The sequence below is a fragment of the Equus quagga genome, chromosome 3 (assembly GCF_021613505.1).
Source record: "Equus quagga isolate Etosha38 chromosome 3, UCLA_HA_Equagga_1.0, whole genome shotgun sequence".
Taxonomy (NCBI): Eukaryota; Metazoa; Chordata; class Mammalia; order Perissodactyla; family Equidae; genus Equus; species Equus quagga.
In genome coordinates this window covers 103,214,673-103,238,560 of record NC_060269.1, presented here as the reverse complement: position 1 = coordinate 103,238,560, position 23,888 = coordinate 103,214,673, and the positions used below count along the sequence as shown (strand labels likewise).

The window sequence follows — 23,888 nt, the reverse complement described above, 5'->3', positions numbered from 1 at the left end:
TTTAACCAGTTTTATGTTCTAAATAAAGGAGGAGACAACCAAGATAGAATCTTAATGATCTGATATATTGGATTCACTCTGCAGAATATATCCTTTTTTACAAGGAATCCTCATCTTTTGTTATGATTGGAAATAGAGTAAATGACTGTAATATCAAATATTAAATACTCTCTGTTGAGAGATGTATCTTTAATTTAAAAGCCACATTTATCTTTTGGGCTATTGTGTTTAGTTTAAATCCATATCAACATTATAATTTATGGATCACAATATTCATATAATATACTTATTTTTGCGAAGTTTTTCATTACATATTGACTGTTAAAAGAATTTCTAAGTTTGAAAATGGTGAGTTAAGTTGAAACAATCCAGATTCAAAATTAACGTTTTTATATATATATAAACAAATGAATACATTCTGGTACATTTTTATTGTAATAAACTTCCTTATAAATATACAAAATCAGTGAGGGATTCTTAACCGTTTTTGTGACATGGGTGCCTTTGGTAGTCTGGTTTGGCCTATAAACCCCTTTCAGGATAATGTTTTAAATGCATAAAATAATAAAAATAGGAATAAAAGAAAAGCAGTTGCATTAAAATATAGTTTTGCACATGAACCATAAGTTGAAGAGCCCTGCATCAAGATTTTGAAAAACCCTTTAGTTAATGTATCAAAAAATGTCTGAGACCATACCTAAGTAGAACAGTTTCTTGAACGTATAAGAGCCAAACTGAGATATATTCATTAAACATATTTAATAAAGCCCTGAGATTGTATCTTGTATATATGTGTTATTTTTGCCTTTAAATGTAGAAATAAGAACTGTTATCAGTTTAGGAATGATTATATGGTAAAGTTACTTGGAGAAGATTGGTTTTGTTCTGACTTATCTACATTCCTGTGTTATCTAGCAGAACTATAAAATCTTGGTATCAATATATGCTTTAAAGTTAACTTTGAACATTTTAGCACATTATGAATTTTGAGCCTTGCCAAATCCAACTGTAGATTTGGGCCATGGATTTGTTAATTAAACGTATGAGATTAGTAATAAAGAAGATATGAATGAAAGAGTAGAGGGAAGGAGCTCAATGATAATAGAAATAGGACCAATGGAGACAGAAATGGAAAATAATGTAGGGAGTGGAAAAAAACCCCCCCACACTAAAAAACGTAAAGTCTGAGAACTGACAAATAAGGAAAGGAAAGAGCTATCATTAATCTAATTAGCAATTTACTTTCTGTAATTCCACATTCCCTGGAATATTTGGAAATTATGTTTCATCTTTTGTGTGGCACTATATATCTCATGTGAATATAATGGTACTTTACCTATTTTTTAAAAAAGAAGTTAAATAATGGTTAAATTTCTTTTAAGTCCCTTATATATAGTTTTCTCGTTTAATGATATAATAGTCCCATTATTTTTATCCTCTCCCCTTTTTCATGGAATGGATAGAAACAGGCCTGAATTAAAAGAGGTATTGGGCTAATCTATTTTGGAAACCATACCACTTAATGTGAGTATCAGTAGGTGTTAGTTACACATTTACAGAGTTTTTCTTTTCCTTTTTCCAATACTCTGCTGTCTTCTTTGACCTGTATATATTGAAACTGTAGTTTTCAGAGTTCCTCTTACATATCAACATCTTTTCGCTTGTGTATTTGCTTGATTTCTTTATTTTTCTCAGTGATTTGTGGATTATGGATTTGGTGAAATCAGAAATAGAACAAAATCTCCTATTAAAACATAGAATATACTATGTATAAAACATAATTAGTATAGATCTTTTCTAGACTGTATTTAAAAACAATGTTATTAATACTAAAGTAAATTACCACAAACTCCATGGACGGTCCAGCCGAGAGGAATGTTCTAACCCCCGTCCAAATGCTAACCCCTCTAAAACTCCTCTTTATATGAAGGCACTTCACAACCTCACCATGTCTAGAATGGGACGAAGGAGAACTGCTTGTAAGTCTTGTCAGGTTGGTGGAGTGCGTGGTGGGTTGGTTGCTGAATACTCCAAACATCAGAATGCTTTTGAAGCCAAAGAAAAAAATTAGATTCATTGCATCATTTTTTTTAAACCACGTGAGGGAAAATTGATCTTATGGACAAGGGAAATATTGTCTCTGTGCTCTATGTATTATTGTAGCATAAAATCGTAATTGCTGCTAAACCCCTTGGAAAGAACCCTCCAAGGCATGTCTAGGTTAAGACTGTGTTGTAGTTTCTCAGCCTTACTTTTTGGAATCTCTTTGCCTTACGGCTATTTTATCGTGGCTATTTTAAATATTTATACATTATTATATAAGGAGAAAGTGATAAGAAACCCACATAATGTGTTATAGGAGCTCAGAAAGGGGGCAGATTAATCTAGAAGCTTATGATTATAGGGAAATATTTCATTGTTTTTTCTGAAATTTTTTTCCTTGTATTTGAGTCTCTGAAAATGTGATTTCTAAAAGAGTAAGAATGATAACATAATTTCAAACTCTGCTTTGTTTATTGTAAATGTGCTACAACCTTTGCGTTTATCATTCCCAAATGAGGAAATTCATTAACTTGCTCTTCTTTAGGTGACTTCCTGTGTGATGTATCAATTACAGAGAGAAATATCCATATATAAGTGGATCAAAGCATGGGTTTAAAAGAGCAAAGAGAAAGAAGAAGTGATTTACTGGATCTGACACCCTGTTTAACATTTCAGGATCAAACCAATACCAAATTCCTAGGACATAGTAGGGAGTCCAGCAGACAGTAAATGAAGTGGCAAATGCAACCGTCATCTTTAGGGTCCTCAGCCGAGCTCTTGGTATATTGTTCTTGGATTGATTCAGTTGTAGTTCTATTAGATAGAGAAAACAGGAGGTGTTTAAAGACCAGTTTTATTACAAAACCAAAATGGACAAAAAAGAAGACAGAATCCCAATTCAAACTGAAAAATATAATGGGAGCAAATTTCCAATTTTTTTTTTTTTTTTTAAAGATTGGCACCTGAGCTAACAACTGTTGCCAATCTTTTTTTTTTTTTCGGCTTTATCTCCCCAACTCCCCTCCCCCCGGCCGCCCCGCACATAGTTGTATATCTTAGTTGCAGGTCCTTCTAGTTGTGGCTCATGGGACGCTGCCTCAACGTGGCCTGACGAGCAGTGCCATGTCCGCGCCCAGGATCCGAACCCTGGGCTGCTGCAGCGGAGCGCGCGAACTTAACCACTCGGCCACGGAGCCCGCCCCTCCGATATTTTTTAATAATAATAATTGGTTTGAAAATCATGTTTATATTCCAAGTTTTCCTCTAAGTCACGTAATGATTAAAAAAATTAAACATATATTGCTCTTAAAGTTGAGTTTCCATCAAACTAATTTGGATTTGAGATATGGAGGTACTCAAACTCTTAAAATATAAATTTAAGAGAGTAGACTGAGGTTAAGCTGAGCTGAATTCTGAGTTTACACAGAACTCCTGAATACTCACTATCTGAATATCTCTGACAGTAAGGATAATGAAAATCATGCATGGATGAAAGTGTGCTGCCCCAGATTATCTTTCTCAACCATATGCTTCTCTCTGTGATATCCAAAACAATTTCACTTTTCATATTGATACATCCTTTAAAGTTCGTAGGTTGTTTCCCTTGTGAGGAAATTCACTGGAATTTAGTGGAATTCCTGACTTTAACAGGCTGCTTACATGAAGTTTTGACTTAGTTCTTAAAAGTAAAAAGCTGCAGTTTTAAAGTACTCAAAATCTGTTCTTGTTTTTCACAATCCAGAACTACTATTTTAAAATAAAAAATACTCTTCACATACCATATTTTTTTGAGGGACATAGATGGTGCTATTCAGAAATAGTTATTTTTCCAACGATTCATTGATCATAAAAGAGTGGAAATATGGAGGAAAATAATTAAATGCATGATATTTTAACATAAAATTAACTTTAGACTAGAAGTCTTAAATAATTTATTGAATACAGACTACTTATAGATTTTTTGTCATACAAACCTAATTACCATTGACTATGTGCCTTGCTATGGGCCTTGTTCTTTTCATATAATATTTCATCTACTCCTCAATATCTGTAAACATTAGTAACATATAAGTAATAAAGCAGTCAAAAGAAGTGAACATACTTAAAAAAGCATCTTGGCTTGGCACAGTGGCTCATTCTGAAAAAATATTGAACCTCTTACAACATACTGTGCTTCTACCTCTTTTGAAATATTTCATTATTGGTTTACTGTTTACTGTCTGACTTTTTCAACTGTAGACTCCATGAAAAGCAGTATAGTTATTAGGCTGTTTTATTCACCATGGTATCCACATCTATCACCGTTTCCAGCAATATGGAGTAGTCAGTATGTATTGGTTGAATAAATAAAAGATTAAATGACTGACTCTGTTAGTGATATTTCACTATTGCTCCTTGCTTCTGCTTTTTTGTTTTTCTGCTTTTGCATCACTCACATTTCTTCAGATTAATCCCTATTTGGGATCTATCTCCTTATTCTCCATGTGCCCTTCTTATACATCCCTTATAGAACTGAATATCTCTAGGATAAGATTTTGAAGGCAAATAGTTTTTGCAGTATTCTTTTTAGGAAATACCAAATGCATTTTATGCTGGGAGGTGCAAACTGCCCAAGTATCTACTATAAAGCATCACTGTAATTATTTCCTTTTGAAAATATCTCCTGAGAGTAATCACACCATAATAATTAAGATGATTTTCCTGTTAAGTTGTATCAGGTGAAACTTATGCATTTTGCTGTTGATAACATGTCTTTCAGATATCATGGCAACATAACCATGTTTACTTTGTAAATTCACAAATTTTAGTTTTTGAGAATGCACCAGATTACTGAAGCGAAAAAGGTGCAACTACATCGGTGAAGTTTCAAATGAAAGTCAATTACATATTCAATAATGTTTCGCATACCCAACCCCAACATACACACAAATGTGCATAGTTATGTTGTGTGGACGTAGGAGATTTGAATGTGAAACAGAGCAGCTTAACTTTAATAAATCTATTGGCTACTATATAACAAGTGGTACTTTGCTATGTTCTAGAAATCGGGTATTGGGTATAGTGTTGTGATGGGCCCTGCAGGAACAATTTGCCAATGCTTATACTGGGTAAATGGGGTAATTGTCCTTTCATCTTTAATTCCATGGTGCAAATTTAGAACATTAGGAGATACTAAATTGCTTTATCTGTAAATAGGGGGTAATAAAGGTGTAATAAAAGTATTGCCTCATGGGGTCATTGTGAATATTAAATGAGTTAATTTGTATAAACTGCTTAGAATGGTGTCTGACACATAGTGAGGCTCTGCTTTGAGTATTGCTGTTTAAATATTGTTTACTCACAATTAACACCAAGTCTAAGGAATACATACTGTGGGGATCCTGATGAAGGACCCTTGTCAGGGTGAAGATGATTTTTGCATTGCAGATCAACATGAAGAGAAGAGGAATGATGAAGAGGCAGCTGAAGGTGAAAAAATTGTAAAAGGCTTGATGCCACCATTGTGGAAAACTGCAGTGTGTTACACATTGAGAGAAACCTTCTGTCTGTCCAGAGCTGTCTGCTAAATGGATCATCCGGAAGATGTATAACTGTGTGAGAAAATAAAAAATTTAAAAAATTTTACTTTTTTTCAAACAGTATTTGCACATTTTCTTGAAAGTTTTCTCTTCTGTAATCTGCTAGCCTTCTAACATGCCCAAAGCAACTGCTAAACTCTTTGATAGTATCCTTTAGGCATTTCTATGAAAAGTTTAAGTGGATCTTTATTTAAAATACATTTGGGTAATATAAATGGATCTCTAGGATTTTGGATTTTTTGAAATTATTTCAACTTGCAGACTTGCTGTGGGGAAACAAGGACTCCCATGGGTTGCTAATGGGAATGCAAATTGGTACAACCATTCTGGAGGGGAATTGGGCAATGACTAGCCTAAGTACATATGCATATACTTTTGACCCAGCAATCCTAAACCAGGAACTTACCCTGAAGACACATCCCTACCTCCATTATATGAACATACATATGCATAAGGTTATTCATTGATGAATTGTTTGTAGTTGAAAAACATTGACAGCAATTCAATCTACCAGTTCACAGAACATTAGCTGAGTAAACTATGGTGGACCACACAATGGAGTGCTATACAGCTATAAAAAAAGAGTAAGGAAAAATCTCTATAGATGTGTATGTGTAAATATATATTTGATGTGTGTGTGTATGAGTATAAGTATATTTATTTTCTAGTTATCAGCTGAGAGAGCCTAGGAACAATGATATCCTGGTAGCAATGAGCACATCCAGCACTCTAGTACCCAGATCTCATTTTCTGAATACCATTCTCACCAAAAAGAACCAGAGCTCATTGGAGAAGTGGGTCACCCCAAAGCTGGGGCAGGCAAAGTGCACTATGTGCTTGGAACAGTTTGTGTTGAAAGGTCAGGAAGTGCTCAAAGAATGATGCCACATGTCAAAAGAGCCAAGCTTGAAAGAGCTCCTGCGGGCTAAATTGGGGACAGTCTAAGCATGAAAATTTAAAAACAAGCAAACGAACAAAAAAAAAACTGATAAAAAAGAATAATAGACTATTGAATAAAGTAATAATCCATGAGTCCACGCTAATATAAATTACAAAACAAGAACGACAAATAAATGGGGAGAAGAAAAACTCTTTGATACTGTAGAAAGCTAACTAATAAATGTAAAAGGAATAATGGAAGTAGTGATTACCATTTTTAATCACTATAATAATAAGTCATTCAGACAAGAATCATCAGTGGATGGTAAAAATGTGGGTGAAAGTTTGAGGAAAACAGAATATTTACATCATCTCAAAGTATCTACCTGCAGGATATTTATTCATTATAAAGAGTAAAATAATAGCTTTACAGTAGAGAAATAGCTTAATAATTAAGTTAACATTGCCAATATTGGGACCAATTGACAGCCTCTGTTTCCTTGTATAATGCACTGAGAACTCAGCATCACTTCTTTAGTATTTCTGCTAAAGGTGCTTACCCTGAATCTAACCATGAGAAAACATTAGCAAACTCAAGTTGAGGGGCATTCTGTAAAATAACTGGCCTGCACTTTTCCAAAATGTCAGTGTCATGAAATGCAAAGAAAGACCAAGGAACAGTTCCTCAGTAGAGGACTGGCATGACTCATAAAGAGATCTGGCAACTGAATGCACCACATAATCTTGGATTTTCTTTTGTTAAGTAGACATTATTCGGACAACTGGTGAGATATGAATAAGCTATATAGATTAAGTAATAGTATTATACCCATGCTAATTTCCTGATTTTGATACTCTAATGTGGTTATGTGTGAGAAAAAAGATGTTGAAGTATGGAAAGAGATATCATGTCTGAAATTTCTTTTAAACAATTCAGAAAAAAAGGTATATACGAGAGAATAAAGCAAATAAGCAAATGTAGTAAAATGTTCATATTTGGGGAATCTGAGGGAAAGATATCCCAGAAATCTTTGTACAATTCTTGAAAACTTTCTCTAAGTGTGTAATTACATTTTTTTTTTAAAAGCTCAAATTGAATCAACTGCTAAGGAAACATTGCAAGTAGTTTTCAAAGGCAAGTTCTAGCGGACATTAATTCATTCTCTCCCCATTCATCAAGCACTCTTCTTACCTATTCATTTCCAAGCTTTTCCACTGAGAAACTTCATTTTACTATGAAACATTATTAAAATGGAAAGCTGAGTGCCCAAATGCTTTAAAACTGATAGCAAGTAAATTCAAACAAAAATGTTACAAAATTTCCTCTTTTTTTGCCATCTTAACTATTTTTTCATTGAATTTATAACAGTTTACAATCTTGTGAAATTTCAGTTGTACATTATTGTTTGTCCGTCTTGTTGTAGGTGCACCCCTTCATGCTTTGTGTCCACCCCCTACCCCCCCTTTCCCCTGGTAGCCACTAATCTGTCCTCTTTGTCTACATGTTTAAATTCCTCATATGAGTGGAGTCAAATAGAGATTGTACTTCTCTATCTGGCTTATTTCACTTTACATAATTCCCTCAAGGTCCATACATGTTGTTGTGAATGGGACAAATTTATTCTTTTTTATGCCTGAGTAGTATTCCATTGTATATATATACACCATATATTCTTTATCCAATCATCAGTTGATGGGCACTTAGGTTGCTTCCACGTCTTGGCTATTGTAAACAATGCTGCAATGGACATAGGGGTGCGTGGGACTTTTGGAATTACTGATTTCAAGCTCTTTGGATAGATACCCAGTAGTGGGATAGCTGGGTCATATGGTATTTCTGTTTTTAATTTTTTTTAAGAAATCTCCATACTATTTTCCATAGTGGCTGCACCAGTTTGCATTCCCACCAGCAGTGTATGATGGTTCCTTTTTCTCCACAACCTCTCCAACACTTGTTACTTTTTGTTTTGGTTATTTTTGCCGTTCTAATGGTTGTGAGGTGATATCTTAGTGTAGTTTTGATTTGCATTTCCCTGATGATCAGTGGTGATGAACATCTTTTTATGTGCCTATTGGCCATCCATATATCTTCTTTGGAGAAATGTCTGTTCATGTCTCCTGCCCATTTTTTGATCAGGTTGTTTGACTTTTTGTTGTTGAGTTGTGTGAGTTCTTTGTATATTATGGAGATTAACGCTTTGTCAGATATATGACTTGCAAATATTTTTTCCCAATTGGTGGGTTGTTTTTTTGTTTCAATCCTGTTTTCCCTTGCCTTGAAGAAGCTGTTTAGTCTGATGAAGTCCCATTTGTTTATTCTTTCTATTGTTTCCCTTGTCTGAGAAGACATGGTATCCAAAAAGATCCTTTTAATACTGATGTCAAAGAGTGTACTGCCTATATTTTCTTCTAGAAGCCTTATGGTGTCAGGTCTTACCTTTAGATCTTTGATCCATTTTGAGTTTATTTTTGTGAGTGGTGAAAAAGAATGGTCAATTTTCATTCTTTTACATGTGGCTTTCCAGTTTTCCCAGCACCATTTGCTGAAAAGACTTTCTTTTCTCCATTGTATGCCCTCAGCTCCTTTGTCAAAGATTAGCTGTCCATAGATGTGTGGTTTTATTTCTGGGCTTTCAATTCTGTTCCATTGATCTGTGCACCTGTTTTTGTACCAGTACCACGCTATTTTGATTACTGTAGCTTTGTAGTATGTTTTGAAGTCAGGGATTGTGATGCCTCCCGTTTTGCTCTTTTTTCTCAGGATTGCTTTAGCAATTCAGGGTCTTTTGTTGCCCCATATGAATTTTACGATTCTTTGTTCTATTTCTGTAAAGAATGTCGTTGGGATTCTGATTGGGATTGCGTTGAATCTGTAGATTGCTTTAGGTAGTATGGACATTTTAACTATGTTTATTCTTCCAATCCGTGTAGGTGGGATGTCTTTCCATCTCTTTATGTTGCCATCCATTTCTTTCAGGAAAGCCTTGTAGTTTTCATTGTATAGGTCTTTCACTCCCTTAGTTAGATTCATCCCGAGATATTTTATTCTTTTTGTTGCAATTGTGAATGGTATTGTGTTCTTGAGTTCTTTTTCTGTTAGTTCATTATTAGAGTATAGAAATGCTACTGATTTATGTAAGTTGATTTTATACCCTGCAACTTTGCTGTAGTTGTTGATTATTTCTAAAAGTTTTCCAATGGATTATTTGGGGTTTTCTGTGTATAAGATTGTGTCGTCTGCAAACAGTGAGAGTTTCACTTCTTCCCTCCCTATTTGGATTCCTTTTATTCCTTTCTGTTGCCTAATTGCTCTGGCCAAAACCTCCAGTACTATGTTGAATAAGAGTGGTGATAGAGGGCATCCTTTTCTCGTTCCTGTTTTCATGGGGTTGGCGCTCAGTTTTTGCTCATTGAGTATGATGTTGGCTGTGGGTTTGTCATGTATGGCCTTTATTATGTTGAGATAATTTCCTTCTATCCCCATTTTGTTCAGAGTTTTTATCATAAATGGCTGTTGGATCTTGTCAAATGCTTTCTCTACATCTATTGAGATGATCATGTGGTTTTTATTCCTCAATTTGTTGATGTGGTATATCACGTTGATTGATTTATGGATGTTGAACCATTCCTGTGTCCCTGGTATGAATCCAACTTGGTCATGATGTATGATCCTTTTGATGAATTGCTGAATTCGGGTTGCCAAAATTTTGTTGAGAAATTTTGCATCTATGTTCATCAGTGATATTGGCCTCTAGTTCTCCTTTTTCGTGCTGTCCTTGTCAGGCTTTGGTATCAGCATGATGCTGGCCTTGTAGAATGTGTTAGGAAGTGTTCCATGCTCCCTAAGTTTTTGGAATAGCTTGAAAAGTATAGGTATTAAATCTTCTCTGAAAGTTTGGTAGAATTTCCCAGGAAAGCCGTCTGATCCTGGGGTTTTATTCTTTGGGATGCTTTTGATTGCTGTTTCAATCTCTTTCCTTGTGATTGGTCTGTTCAGATTGTCTACTTCTTCTTGACTTAGTTTTGGGAGATTGTAAGAGTCTAACAATTTATCCATTTCCTCTAGGTTATTCATTTTGTTGGCATATAGTTTTTTGTATTATGCTATTATAGTCTGTTGTATTTCTGTGGAGTCTGTTGTTATTTCTCCACTTTCATTTCTGATTTTGTTTATTTGAGCTTTCTCTCTTTTTTTCTTTGTAAGTCTGCCTAGGAGTTTGTCAATTTTATTTATCTTCTCAAGGAACCAGCTCTTTGTTTCATTGATCCTTTCTACTGCCTTTTTTGTTTCAATAGCATTTATTTCTGCTCTGATTTTTGTTATTTCTCTCCTTCTGCTGACTTTGGGCTTTGTTTGTTCTTCTTTCTCTAATTCAGTTAGGTGTAATTTGAGATTGCTTATTTGGGATTTTTCTTGTTTGTTAAGAGGTGCCTGTATTGCAATGAATTTCCCTCTTAATACAGCTTTTGCTGTATCCCAAATGAGTTGCTATGGTATGTTATCATTTTCATTTGTCTCCAGATTTTTTTTATTTCTTCCTTAATTTCTTCAATGATCCATTGCTTGTTCAACAGCATATTGTTTAGTCTCCACATCTTTGTCCCTTTCTCAACTTTTTCTTGTAATTAATTTCTAGCTTTATAGCATTATGATTGGAGAAGATGCTTGTTATTATTTCATTTTTTTAAAATTTATAGTGGCTTGCCTTGTTTCCCAACATATGGTCTATCCTTGAGAATGTTCCATGCACACTTGAGAAGAATGTGTATTCTGCTGTTTTGGGATGGAGTGTTCTATATATGTCTATTAAGTCCAACTGTTTTAGCTTTTCATTTAATTCCACTGTTTCCTTGTTGATTTTCTGCCTGCATGATCTGTCCAATGATGTTAGTGAGGTGTTGAGGTCCCCTACTATTATTGTGTTATTTTTGATATCTTCTTTTAGGTTTGTTAATAGTTGCTTTATGAACTTTGGTGCTCCTGTGTTGGGTTCATAGATATTTATAAGCATTATTTCTTCTTGATGTAGTGTTCCTTTCATCATTATATATTGACCCTCTATGTCTCTCTTTACCTGCCTTATCTTGAAATCAACTTTGTCTCCTATAAGTATTGCAACACCTGCTTTCTTTTGTTTGCCATTAGCTTGGATTATCGTCTTCCACCCCTTCACTCTGAGCCTGTGTTTGTCATTGGAGCTGAGGTGTGTTTCCTGGAGGCAACAGATTGTTGGATCTTGTTCTTTAATCCATCTTGCCACTCTGTGTCTTTTTATTGGAGAGTTCAATCCATTTACATTGAGGGTGATTGTTGATGCATGAGGGCTTAATGCTGTCATTCTGTCACTCATTTTCTGGTTTTCCTTCATTTCCTTTGTTTCTCGTCCTGTGTGTTTTGCCCTACTCATTCTGCCATTTCATATGCTGGGTGTCTTAGCTTTTTCCTTATTTATTTTTTGTGTCTCTCTTCTGTTTTTTAGTTTAGTGGCTACCATGCAGTTTGTATTCAGAATCTCGTGCATAACATAGTCCATTTTCTGGTGGCCTCTTATTTCCTTAGCCTAAACTGATTCAGTCTCTTTCCTCCTCCCCTTGTAAGTTATTATTTTCATCTCTTATTCCAACTTGTGTTGTGAATTTGTGGTTAAAGTGATAAGATTGTCTTTGTTTTTGGTGTTTTCCTTCCCTTTATCTTAATGCTGTAGTTGAATATTTGCTATCCTATTCTGATTCTATCTATTTGTCTCCTTACTCTGTGTTTTGTGACCCCTTTCTCCCTTCTTTTCTTTTTTCAGGTATGAGGGCCTTCTTGAGGATTTCTTGTAGGGGGGGCTCATGGCTACGAAGTCCTTTAGCTTTTGTGTTTCTGGGAAAAATTTAATTTCTCCCTCATATCTGAAGGATATTTTTGCTGGATAGAGCATTCTTGGCTGAAGATATTTATCTTTTAAAGTTTTGAATATGTCATTCCAATCTCACCTAGCTTGTAAGGTTTCTGCAGAGAAATCCACTGGAAGTCTGATAGGGCTTCCTTTGTAGGTTATTTTCTTCTGCCTTGCTGCCCTGAGTATTCTTTCTTTGTCATTCTTTTTTGCCAGTTTTACTACTATATGCCTTGCAGTAGGTCTTTTTACATTGACATATCTGGGAGATCTGAAAGCTTCTTCCACACACATTTCCCTCTCATTCCCTAGATTTGGGAAGTTCTCTGCTATTATTTCTTTGAGCATGCTTTCTGCTCCATTCTCCTTTTCTTCGCCTTTGCGGATACTGATAATTCTTATGTTGCATTTCCTCATTGAGTTGGCTATTTCTTGAAGATTTTCTTCATTTCTTTTTAGTCTTAGTTCTCTCTCTTCCTCTGTCTGGAGCCATTCAACCTGTCTTCGATTATGCTAATTTTCTCCTCTATGGTGTCCACATGGACATTCAGGGAATCCATATTTTGTTTTATGTGATCCATTGTATTTTTCATCTCTAGTATTTCTTTCTTCTTTTTTTTTTTGTGGAAGATTAGCCCTGATCTAACTACTGCCAATCCTCCTCTTTTTGCTGAGGAAGACTGGCCCTAAGCTAACATCCTTGCCCATCTTCCTCTGCTTTATGTGTGGGACGCCTACCACAGCATGGCTTTTGCCAAGCGGTGACATGTCCACACCCAGGATCCGAACTGGTGAACCCTGGGCTGCCAAGAAGCGGAACGTGCGAACTTAACCGCTTTGCCACCAGGCTGACCCCATCTCTAGTATTTCTGATTGATTCTTCTTTATAGTTTCAATCTCTTTTGTGAAGTAACTCCAGAACTCGTTGACTTGTTTCTGTATATTTTCCTTTACCTCACTGAGTTTTCTGATGATAGCTATTCTGAATTCATGGTCATTTAGTTTATTTATTTCCAAGTGCTCAGGACATAATTCTGTGTTTTTATTGTTTTCCTTCTAGTCTGGAGCTTTTATGAATTTTTTGATGCTAGAAGAACGATTTTTCCTCATAGTGATATTGTTCAGTTGAAGTTACAGCCTGTCACCACTAGATGGAGGTCAAGAGCTGCCTATTTTGAGCCCTCTGCCTTCAGCCAAGATGGCGCCATGCGGGTTGGGGGGGCACTTTCTCGTGCCCACAGACTGTTTCCCCATCAGCTCTCACTATCTGGTCTCCTGGGGTTTGGCTTGATGAGGTCACCCCACGCAAAAGCTTTCAACCATTAGAGGGCTTCCCTCTGGGCTGCATGGGCCCATGGGAGTCCTGGGTGATCCTGCGGATGTGCGACCCCACCGCTCCTTCCCTCACGGAGCCTCCCGTGGCAGTGATCCCAGTCTTTAGGGGAGGGAGTGAAGTTCTCTCTTCCCTCGTTCAAGCTCCTCTGAGGGGGGCTCCAACCTGTCTGCCCTCTGACATTTGGCTGCTGCGGGTCTCTGAGGATTCCTGTGCTATTAGGATATTTTTTGTTGGAATATTGTTGCTCCTTTTTGTTGTATGTTGGAGGGGAGAGAGTCCCAGGCAAGCTCACTCTGCCATGACGCTGACATTGCTCTCCCAAAATTTCCTTTTTTAAAAAACCTGTATCCTTTTATTTCTTCTTTTTTTTTATTGTGGCATAATTGACATTATGCCATTAAGTAACATTGTATTAGTTTCAAATGCACAACATAATGATTCAATATTTGTATATACTGCAAAATGATCACCACAGTAAGTCTAGTTAACATCCATCACCACACAGTTACAATTTTTTTCTTGTAATGAGAACTTTTAAGATCTACTCTCTTAACAACTTTCAAATATGTAATACAATATTATTAACTATAGTCAACATGTTGTACATTACATCCACAGGACTTATTTATTTTATAACTGGAAGTTTGTAACTTTTGACCACCTTCCCCCATTTTGTCCACCCGCTACCCCTGCTTCTGGCAACCACCAACTGTTCTGTGTATCTGTGAGTTTGTGTTTTTGTTTTTTTTAAAGATTCTGCATATAATTGAGATCATATGGCATTTGTCTTTCTCTGTGTGACTTATTTCACTTTGTTCAGTGCCCTCAGGTTCCATCCATGTTGTCACAAATGGCAAGATTTCCTTCTCTTTTATGTCTGAATAATATTCTACTGTATGTATATACCACACTTGTTTTATCCATTCATCCATCAATGAACACTTACATTGTTTCCATATCTTGGCTATTGTAAATAATGCTGCAGTGAACATGGGGTGAGGGGTTGCACAGATATCCTTTAGAGTTAGTGTTTTTATTTTCTTTGGATTAATACCCAGAAGTGGAATTACTGGATCATATGGTAGTTCAAATTTTTTGAGGAGCCTCCATACTGTTTTCCATAGTGACTGCACCAATTTACATTCCCACCAACAGTGCACAAGGGTTCTCTTTTCCCTACATCTTTGCCAACACTTGTTATTTGTTATCTTTTTGACAATAGTCATTCTAACAGATGTGAGGTGATATCTCATTGTGGTTTTGATTTGCATTTCCCTGATGATTAGTGATGTTGAGCACCTTTTCATGAACTTGTTGGTCATCTATACATCTTCTTTGGAAAGTCATCTGTTCAGATCCTCTGCCCATTTTTAAAGTGGATTTTGTTGTTGTTGTTGTTATTGAGTTATTTTGCTAATGAATTCTTTATATCTTTTGGATATTAACCCGTTAGTAGATATATGATTTGCATATTTCTTCTTCCATTCAGTAGGTTGCCTTTTCATTTTGTTAATAGTTTCCTTTGCTGTGCAGAAACTTTTTAGTTTGATGTAGTCATCTTGTTTATTTTTGCTTTTCTTGCCAGGATTTCTTTTACTTAAGCAAATGAGGGACTGTATTCTTTTTTTTAAGGTTTTGATTGAATTAGTGAATTTTAATTTTATTTTATTAATTTAACAGACCCTGGGTTTCTTTCTTTTTTGGGGTGATGGACTGGGAGTGGAATATATCTTTTTTTTAAAAAGCCCACAAACTATATTTCCTTTCTTTGCTTTTAGAATAAAAAATTTAATGGAATACAAATATAATAAACAATATAAATAAAAACATAAAATTATAAGTAAATATAGTATAGAATATGATCCTGTTTCTTTTATTTGTAATTAAAATATTGATTTTCAGTTTCAGATCTTTTTTCAGCTTCAAGGGCAAAAAAGAATTTTTAAATTAATCCACTAGAGGGCAGCTAATGATCATTTCAGCAATCTTAAAGTCAAGAAACTCAAACATGCATTCAGCTAACTCCATCTGTTATTCCAGACCAACTTTCTCCACATTACAAAGTGACCCTATTTCAGTTTTCTATACTTCTTTGCAATCTGACCTTAAGGTTAAGTTTTGAATTTGACTCAACACCCAGATGTTGTGAGTTGAAGTCTTTGGAAGGGTTATTTCACATAGAAACTGAGAATTTTATATTTTTAAAAAATCTTAACTACTTCTGTCTCTACTTCTCCAATTGGACCGGGAACCAGATGACTTGAGTTTGACTTTCTGCTCTGCACTGGGCCACATTTTTCACTTTGATATTTCATATTTTAAGTCATAATGATGAAAATTTCAATAAAAGTGACTTTGCAATATAGTACTCTGATTTGAGTTTGGTTATCATCTTTATTTACTTAACAAATGCTTATTTTTAAAGCAACTCCTTGGTCATAAAACCATACAAGGCGCTCTCTGTCATAAAAGAGGAACCATAAATATCTTGCTTCAGAGAATTAAATATTTGGTAGAGGAGTATGTATGTGACACCTGTAAAACGAGATAGACTGTGATAAGTTCTAAATGAGAGGAACAGTTCAAGTGTTATGGAAATTCAGTTTACTTGCCCATAAACTAATTTGCTTTAGGCTTGGCTCGGTTTATTTTGTGCTCCAAGGCCAGGTTCATTTGAATGATTAATATGGAGATCCACTTTATTTCTAGTGGTTCTTTTGTCCTTGGATCATATTTCTTTAATTTCTTTATGTTTCTCCTCTCTCATCCCCAGCTCCAGTTCTCATCAGCGTTTGCTTTATTTTGCCATAAACGGGAGCTATCCGTTTTCCTTCTTTACAGTCAATTGCAGATGCTCATTCCTTCTGAGAAAATTATTTTTAACTCTCACCTTATCCCACACTCATTACACCATTACATAATCTTTTACAAAGGTAATTATCTTAGATGGTGTGCTTCAGTTTTCTCATCTATAAAATGGAGATATTAATAGTATCCACCTCTAGAGGCTGTCCTGACAAGTAAATGAGTTAATGCTTGCAAACCACTTAAAATAGTGCCTGGCACACAGCTAGCACTACATAAATCATAGCCAGTATTGTAAAAATTTTGAGGAACACAACTTGTAAATATGTATCCATATGTATTTATAAATGAATGCCATGTATTTTTTCCTGATATCTCTTGACAATCTATTCTCACCTTAAGATTTTCCTTTTCCAACCTTCTACAGGAAAAAAAGGAAATAGACAATATTGCATAGTGTGGTGTAGTGTAGTTATTGAAAGCTCTGGGTATGGAGTTAACTGGATGTAGTGACACCTCCACTTACTAGATGGTAATCTTGGGCATGTTATGTAACATTCTTAACCTTAGTTTCTTCATGATAAAATAAGGATAATAGTTGTATCTAATTTTTAGGGTTGTTGGGAGCCTTACATGAAATAATGCATGCAAAAGCATTTAGCACAATTCCTGGCATATATTTATGTCCTCAGTAGCTATGATTTATCATCATCATCGTTATTTCTGCTATTAACATGCTATTACTATGTTCCAGTATAGTTCTTGGCATCCTGTACATGTGTCATGAGTATTTATTGAATTTAAGCTACTTGTCAAGTTCAGAAGTGCATTCTAGCCCTCTAAATTCTTTGTGTGTCAAGGCAAGCCTCCACACATCTTCAGACTACATATCTCTACACCAGTGACTAAAGGATGGCTCATGTATCTTGCCTGCAGGCCTGGGTTAACTATAGAATTTAAAAGCTGTCAATATGTCATGCTCCATATTAACACAGATAAGCTAGTAGTATGAACTCTTTCTGGAAATAATCCGCTACACTGGAATTCTTGTGGTTTTAGACAGCTATCATTGGAGACTGTGTGATATTTGGTTAGATATGGACAGAGCTAATTCAGGAAATGTTTTCTTCTCAACATGCACTTACCAGCCAAACCACAGATGGTCTTAAATCAGATCTCCTTTCAAGTCATGTTTCTTGCCCTTTTCTGTTCTTTTTTTCTTTTCCCCATCTCCCTGTCCTTTTCCCCTTTCCTTCCTTCCTTCCTTTCTTATCCTCCTTTTAGAAATGATAACTCCAGGAGTTAAATTGTTATGTTCTGTCATTTATAGCTTTCAGAGAGAGTAGGATAGCTTGGTGACTAGGAAGTAGATTGGCCAAATTTACTTATCAGTCAGAATTAATGTTACAATTTTAAGAAATTTTAAATAATCAACCTTTATGTAAGCAATTCCCTTAGAGTATTCTCTTAGAGAATTGTTTTGTTTTTGTACTCATATTTCCATATTATTTTCTTTCCTGAGTTCAGAAACCTATTATGAAGGAAGGAATGGAGACAGGAGTAGAGAAAGGAATGAACATTAACTGAGTGTTTAAGTATAAAGTCTTGTACTAGATAGTTTTTTGTATCTTATTCTTTACAATTACCCTTTTAAACTTAGTTAAGTAATTTACTCAGAACTACATAGCTGGTAAGAGACAGCATTGAGATCTGCAAGCAACTTTGTTTAAATCCAATACTCATACCATTTCTACTATCCTACTACCTTTCAAACTTTGTTGCAGGGAGATCTGAGGTCTTCAGAGACTGTGACTGGGGCTATTGAATGGCCAAGCAGAGGACTGGGGCTCCCTTATCCCTTTGCAACCAGAGCAGCTCCACTTACATCTGTTTCATTTATTGGGGTTCCACATAGAATTTTGTTTTTTTTTAAAAAAAATCAATTATTGGAAAAATTTTGAAAGTTTAGCTACACTACACTGAAACTTTTGAAAATATATCCCCAAACGATCCTAGAACTCTGAGGTTAGTCATCAGGAAGGTGGAAAGCAAGGTGGCCAATCTGAAATTTGGTCATTCTGAGCTCTAGCAAAATGTCATAAATTCCTCGATTCCCAGGCCTGAGTTGTGACAACTAGCTTTGTTAGATTTTTTTTTTAAATCTAAGTATGAATTACTCAAGTAACAGAAAATCAGTATATGCACCAAAGGATGATTAAAGTCATCCTTTCAATGTAAATTAGCCACGACAGGATGTGCCTTTGTCAATGGGCTTATCTGTAGAGCTTAGTGAAGCATGAGGGACATTCAATGTGTGTCACAGTCTAGAAATAAAAAGTCCTTCTCTATCTCTTGTCTTCCCCATCAAATATAGGTGTAACATTAGTCACAGGATTGAAATCTCAAGCTATAACAAAAGAAAAACTGGACTTTAAGAATACTTGAGTCCAACAGGCCAAGTGACATTGGGAAAGCCAACGAATCCCTTTAAACCAGTCGTTTTTGAACTGCAGGTTGTGCCCATCAGTTAGTTGCAATCAATATTAGAAAATGAAATTGGACAGAGCAGAATATTTATTTCCTAAACTTTTTTTGGTTATAGGTGTGTGAGAGAAAGAGAGGGAGACAGACAGACTCTCTATGCAGTATGTGTTTCTTACTTTGGGTATTTGCCTAAAAGGATTCAAAATCATTGCTTTCAAAGATTCCCTTGTACATTCTCTTACATGTGAAATAAGGATAGTAAAATTGTTTTATGTACCACATAGAGTCCACATGATACAGGAAGGTTACGTATATGAGATTTTTCAGGAAACTTCAGCAAAGTGCTTTATAAATTTAAAGTCCTGCTGAAAGTAAAGATGAGTCATTTATTTTACAAAATAAAATAGCACCATCATTTTCTGTGGCCCATATTCACATAAATCTCTCAGAGAGAGTAATGTGTTTGAGGTCAGGCTATTGCATGAAATTCCTAAGCAATTCAAAGTTAATTTCATATTTTCTTTTTACTGCATCAAGATAGATAAATATTTGGCGTTATCTTTCTATTATTGCTGTGATATTCTTAGATGAAAATAATTTAATTAATAAACCAATATTTTATTTATAGTCTCTGAGAATGTCCTTTAAAGGACAGTGAAATTGTGGCTTGGGTTTCAGTTATCACAAATTGACCTCTTTCTACTTCTGTGTAGACTTCCATCTACATCGGTATCCCAAATTACCAACTACTTTCCAAATAGGCATACTTATAAAGACTGTCTATACCCAGCATCATGTCCTAAAGAGAATGTTTTTAGCTCTTTTCGTAGCCTGCCTTCCCTCTCCCTTCAAACAAATAAATAGACAGGCAGACCAAAAAACACACATTCCTCCTCTCAACCTACTTGTCTGTTTCAATGATTTTACTATTAAAACTCCTTGGCTAAGAATACTGGAGCTTTATTTTACTCCACTCTATTATTAACCCCCTAAATCCATTTTGTTGACAAGTTTTGTTTTTACGTTTGAAATTCTCCCTTACAATCAATTCTCTCTGACACCACCCCATCCCCAAACCTAATCAGCTTGTTGCCCGATGATCTGAAAGGCTTCTTTGTCTCTCTTCACTCTACTTGAGTCTATGTAACTTTTCTTAAAATATATATATATTTTTTAACGATTGGCACCTGAGCCAACAACTGTTGCCAATTTTCTTTTTTTTAATTGCTTTTTCTCCCCAAATCCCCCCAGTACATAGTTGTATATTTTAGTTGTGGGTCCTTCTAGTTGTGGCATCTGGGACACCACCTCATCATGACCTGATGAGCGGTGCCATGTCCGTGCCCAGGATCTGAACTGGTGAAACCCTGGGCCGCTGAAGCAGAGCACATGAACTTAACCACTCGACCATGGGGCTGCGCCCTTCTTAAAATATTTTTGCTAGAAAAATCATTTTAGTGATGTACAACATGATGACTATAGCTAAGACTGCTGTGTGATGTATACGAAAGTTGTTAAGAGAGTAAATCCTAAGAGTTCTCATCACAAGAAGAAAATTTTTTTCTTTTTATTGTATCGATACAAGATGAGGGATGTTAGCTGAACCTATTGTTATAATCATTTCACAATATGTGTAAATCAAACCATCATGCTGTATGCCTTAAACTTTTACTGATCTATGTCAATTATGTCTCAGTAAAACTGGAAAAAAGGAAAAAAACAACAATAAAATATGGCTCCTTGCACAGGACTCACAAAGGCTATATGGCTCCCACGTTAATTTCAGAATTTCTCCTGGCTATCAATGTCTTCTATAATACAAATCCATTATACCCCTCTTTCATTGATTAATTTATCCAAACTTTTTTTTTTTTAGTAAAAAGTAAAAGGTTTATTTGATCTAAAGAGAAACCAGAGTATCCAAACATTTTAAATTTCTATTTTTGCTAGTTATCTTATTGGGTACTGTGATAATAATTAAAGTAAACTCAACAGTCTCCAACATTTAAGAGCATATTCCTTAATGGGAAAGACAGGCTAAAAAACATGTAACCACAATGTTTTATGACAAATAAGTAGTGTGCTATGAGGTCAAAGGAAAAGGAGCAATCACTAAATCTGATTTCCTGCTAGTTCTAACTCTTGATCTTCCACTTCAGCTAAACTAGCCTCCTGTGAAAATTAATCAAACTTTCCAACCTTTGCTGAAACATGTATGTGTCCTTGACTTATTTTTTGCATCCCAATACCATTCATCTTTAAAAACTGTTTATCCTACCTGTACGCTGAAACTTTCTTTCCCCATTTCAACTCATACTCTTCTCTCCCTCTTCTTACACTTGTAAGAGGTTTAGAAAGTTTTTGGTAAATAATTGTATTAGTTTTATATCAGTTTTTTCTCTACAACCAAATTATGTTTTCTTTGAGGGCTGTTTCTTGGTTTCATCAGTACCAGACTCAGTGTTACGAACCTAACTTGTGTTTATCTTCTCTAAGAAAACCAATCAATAAGCAGCACTTTAAAGAAACAAACTGGAAAATTTCAGGGCATGTTCTTAGCTAAATAGTGTCATTTCAAGTGAGTATTTGTCTAACCTATTCTTGTATATTAAGTTACTGTGAGAATACTTATACTATATTTTTCTCCAGGGAAATCAAAGCATTTTATTTTTTTCCCATTTCTCCTGCCATACAACACACACTAATTAAATTTATCTAATTTCCAAAAAATTTTAGTTAAGTGATGAATTGGTGGGAAAATTTAGTTACCCCGCTTTTTAGTGTCTTGCACTATTTAGTGGGTTTTGCATGGCAGTTTTTCTTTTCCTTTTTCTTTTTTAACCACCTGGCAAGTTTAGATGTCTGGATAAATTTCCATTTGCAGTGGCAAATTTTTAGAGGATCCTAGTTAACTCCGACTTTCCTTCTTGACACTTTCTTGTACCCTGGGTTCATTGTGCAGTACATTTACAAGCAGAGAGACAGCTTGTTCATCTATTATTAAAGAATATTTGCTATTTGCAAGAATATGTCCTTTTCTTCAGAGATCTGACTGTTGAAAAAGGCAGATTCTGCAAGTCAATTAACCAGGTTAACTCAGATGAGACAATCTGGAGAGATATCTGCCTTCTGTAGGAGAGAGCCAGTGCCTACACCAACAGTTTTAGAGTGTTGCTAATTGCCTGTAACAGTCTAAACTATCTCCCCAAAAGCTCAAGTCAACCTCAGGGAAATATTCAAATTTCCAGAAGTCCAAGATTTTTCACTTTGCCTCTTTATTCGATCCCACCCAGTTGCAAACTGCAGAACAACATACTAATTAAGAATAATTCTCCCTAATCTGCAGTAACAAAATTCTTAAAGTTTTTGCTCAAGAAGCCCCAAATAAGATGTTATAAATACTTTCTACTCATGAAAATTTCATAGTTCCTAAAGATTCTCTCAATTTACTGTGTTAACCAGAGCAAAAGAAACATAGATGGAGAATAAGCTGGGTATGAGGTAAAATTTGAGAATAGCTCCATTTTGGGGGAGGATTTACCATGTGATAGAGATTACAGTGGACACTTTAATACATTATTCATTTAATCATCACAAAAGCTGCATAAAGTAGGCATTACCTCCATTTTATAAATGAAGGAACTGAAACCCATAGAGGTTAAGAAATTTTCCCAAGGTAACAGAGCTGGGGTTAAATTCCGGTCTCTGACTTCCAGAGCCCAGACTCTTAAAGAAAATATAGTACTGCCTTTGACATACAACAATACAATACAATACTCAAGTTTAGATAGGAAATATGTGATTGCCGTATCCTAACAAATTCACGATAATGGTTTACCTGTGGTCCAGCAAAGATACTACTGAGAAGCCAAGCCAAGCCAATCATGGACCGTCCAAGCTTGCTGTTGCTTTTCACAGCTAGGGGCCTTGTGATGGCCAGTGAGCGGTCCAGGCTGATCACTACCATCATGAAGGCTGGGGCATACATGGAGAAAAGCTTCAGGTAGCTGAGGACTTTGCAGAGGAGCTCTCCAGCATACCATTGGACTGTAATGTTCCACATTCCGTCTAGTGGCATGACAATCAGAGTCTCCAACAGATTGGCTAAGGTCAGATGTTTTAAAAGCACCTTCATCTTCGAGAGCTTTTTCCCATTCTCTTTCTTCTGAGTCCACTTGTGAAGTTTCAACAAAAAAGAAGCGTTAAAGGTTGTGGAGAGTAGAAAAAGGAAGAAAGTAACTGTCACTCGGATCTTTCCAGATAAGGTCAGGGTAGGGAGGTTGGCTTGCGTCAGCGGGATGCTGCTGTTGCTGGCTGAGCAGTGATTTTGATTCTGTTCAGGAGAGGCACTGTTTGCCATACTTCCCAACTGATGGAGCTTCAAGACTTGTGTTTCTGGCACTTCTGATGTTTGACTGTAATCAAACCCAAAGTCCCGTTTTATTTCTGCCTTCTTGAGATGGAAACGGCACAGGTTTAGCTTATGTCACATTTTGTTTTTGAGATACTTTATATTTAATATGAAAGATCAAGGTGAACTTGTTTTGTGGGCTTATAATCCAACACAGTGCTAAAACAGAGCATGTCAAACACATTCTGAGGGCCAAATGTAACTGTAGTACCTCAGCAGATGGGCTAGTTTTCACAACATTTTTCCTAAGAAGGACACTGGAAGCTCAGTTTGAATTTAAAATTCACTCATGATATTATTCAAATAACTTTAATGAAGAGGTTTTCTAAAAGCTATTTTGTTAGCATTCTGTCCAACAGATGCAAAATGAAAATGAAGAAAAACGCTAAAAAAGAACTTGATCCAGTTAAAAATCTGTTGTTTTAAGAAATTAATACATTTCTCAAAAACACTTGTTTTCTTTTTCAACC

At 35.5% G+C, this 23,888-nt stretch overlaps 1 protein-coding gene across 1 annotated transcript; it reads right to left on the bottom strand.

Annotated features, from left to right (window-relative positions):
* Positions 1–2,611: 2,611 nt before the first annotated feature.
* Positions 2,612–23,367, bottom strand: GNRHR (gonadotropin releasing hormone receptor). Its single transcript, XM_046655957.1, has 3 exons — positions 22,846–23,367; positions 5,414–5,633; positions 2,612–2,856 (listed from the first exon to the last, which is right to left on the bottom strand). Exons 1-3 carry the CDS (start codon positions 23,365–23,367, stop codon positions 2,612–2,614), a joined length of 987 nt encoding a protein of 328 aa, XP_046511913.1.
* Positions 23,368–23,888: the final 521 nt, after the last annotated feature.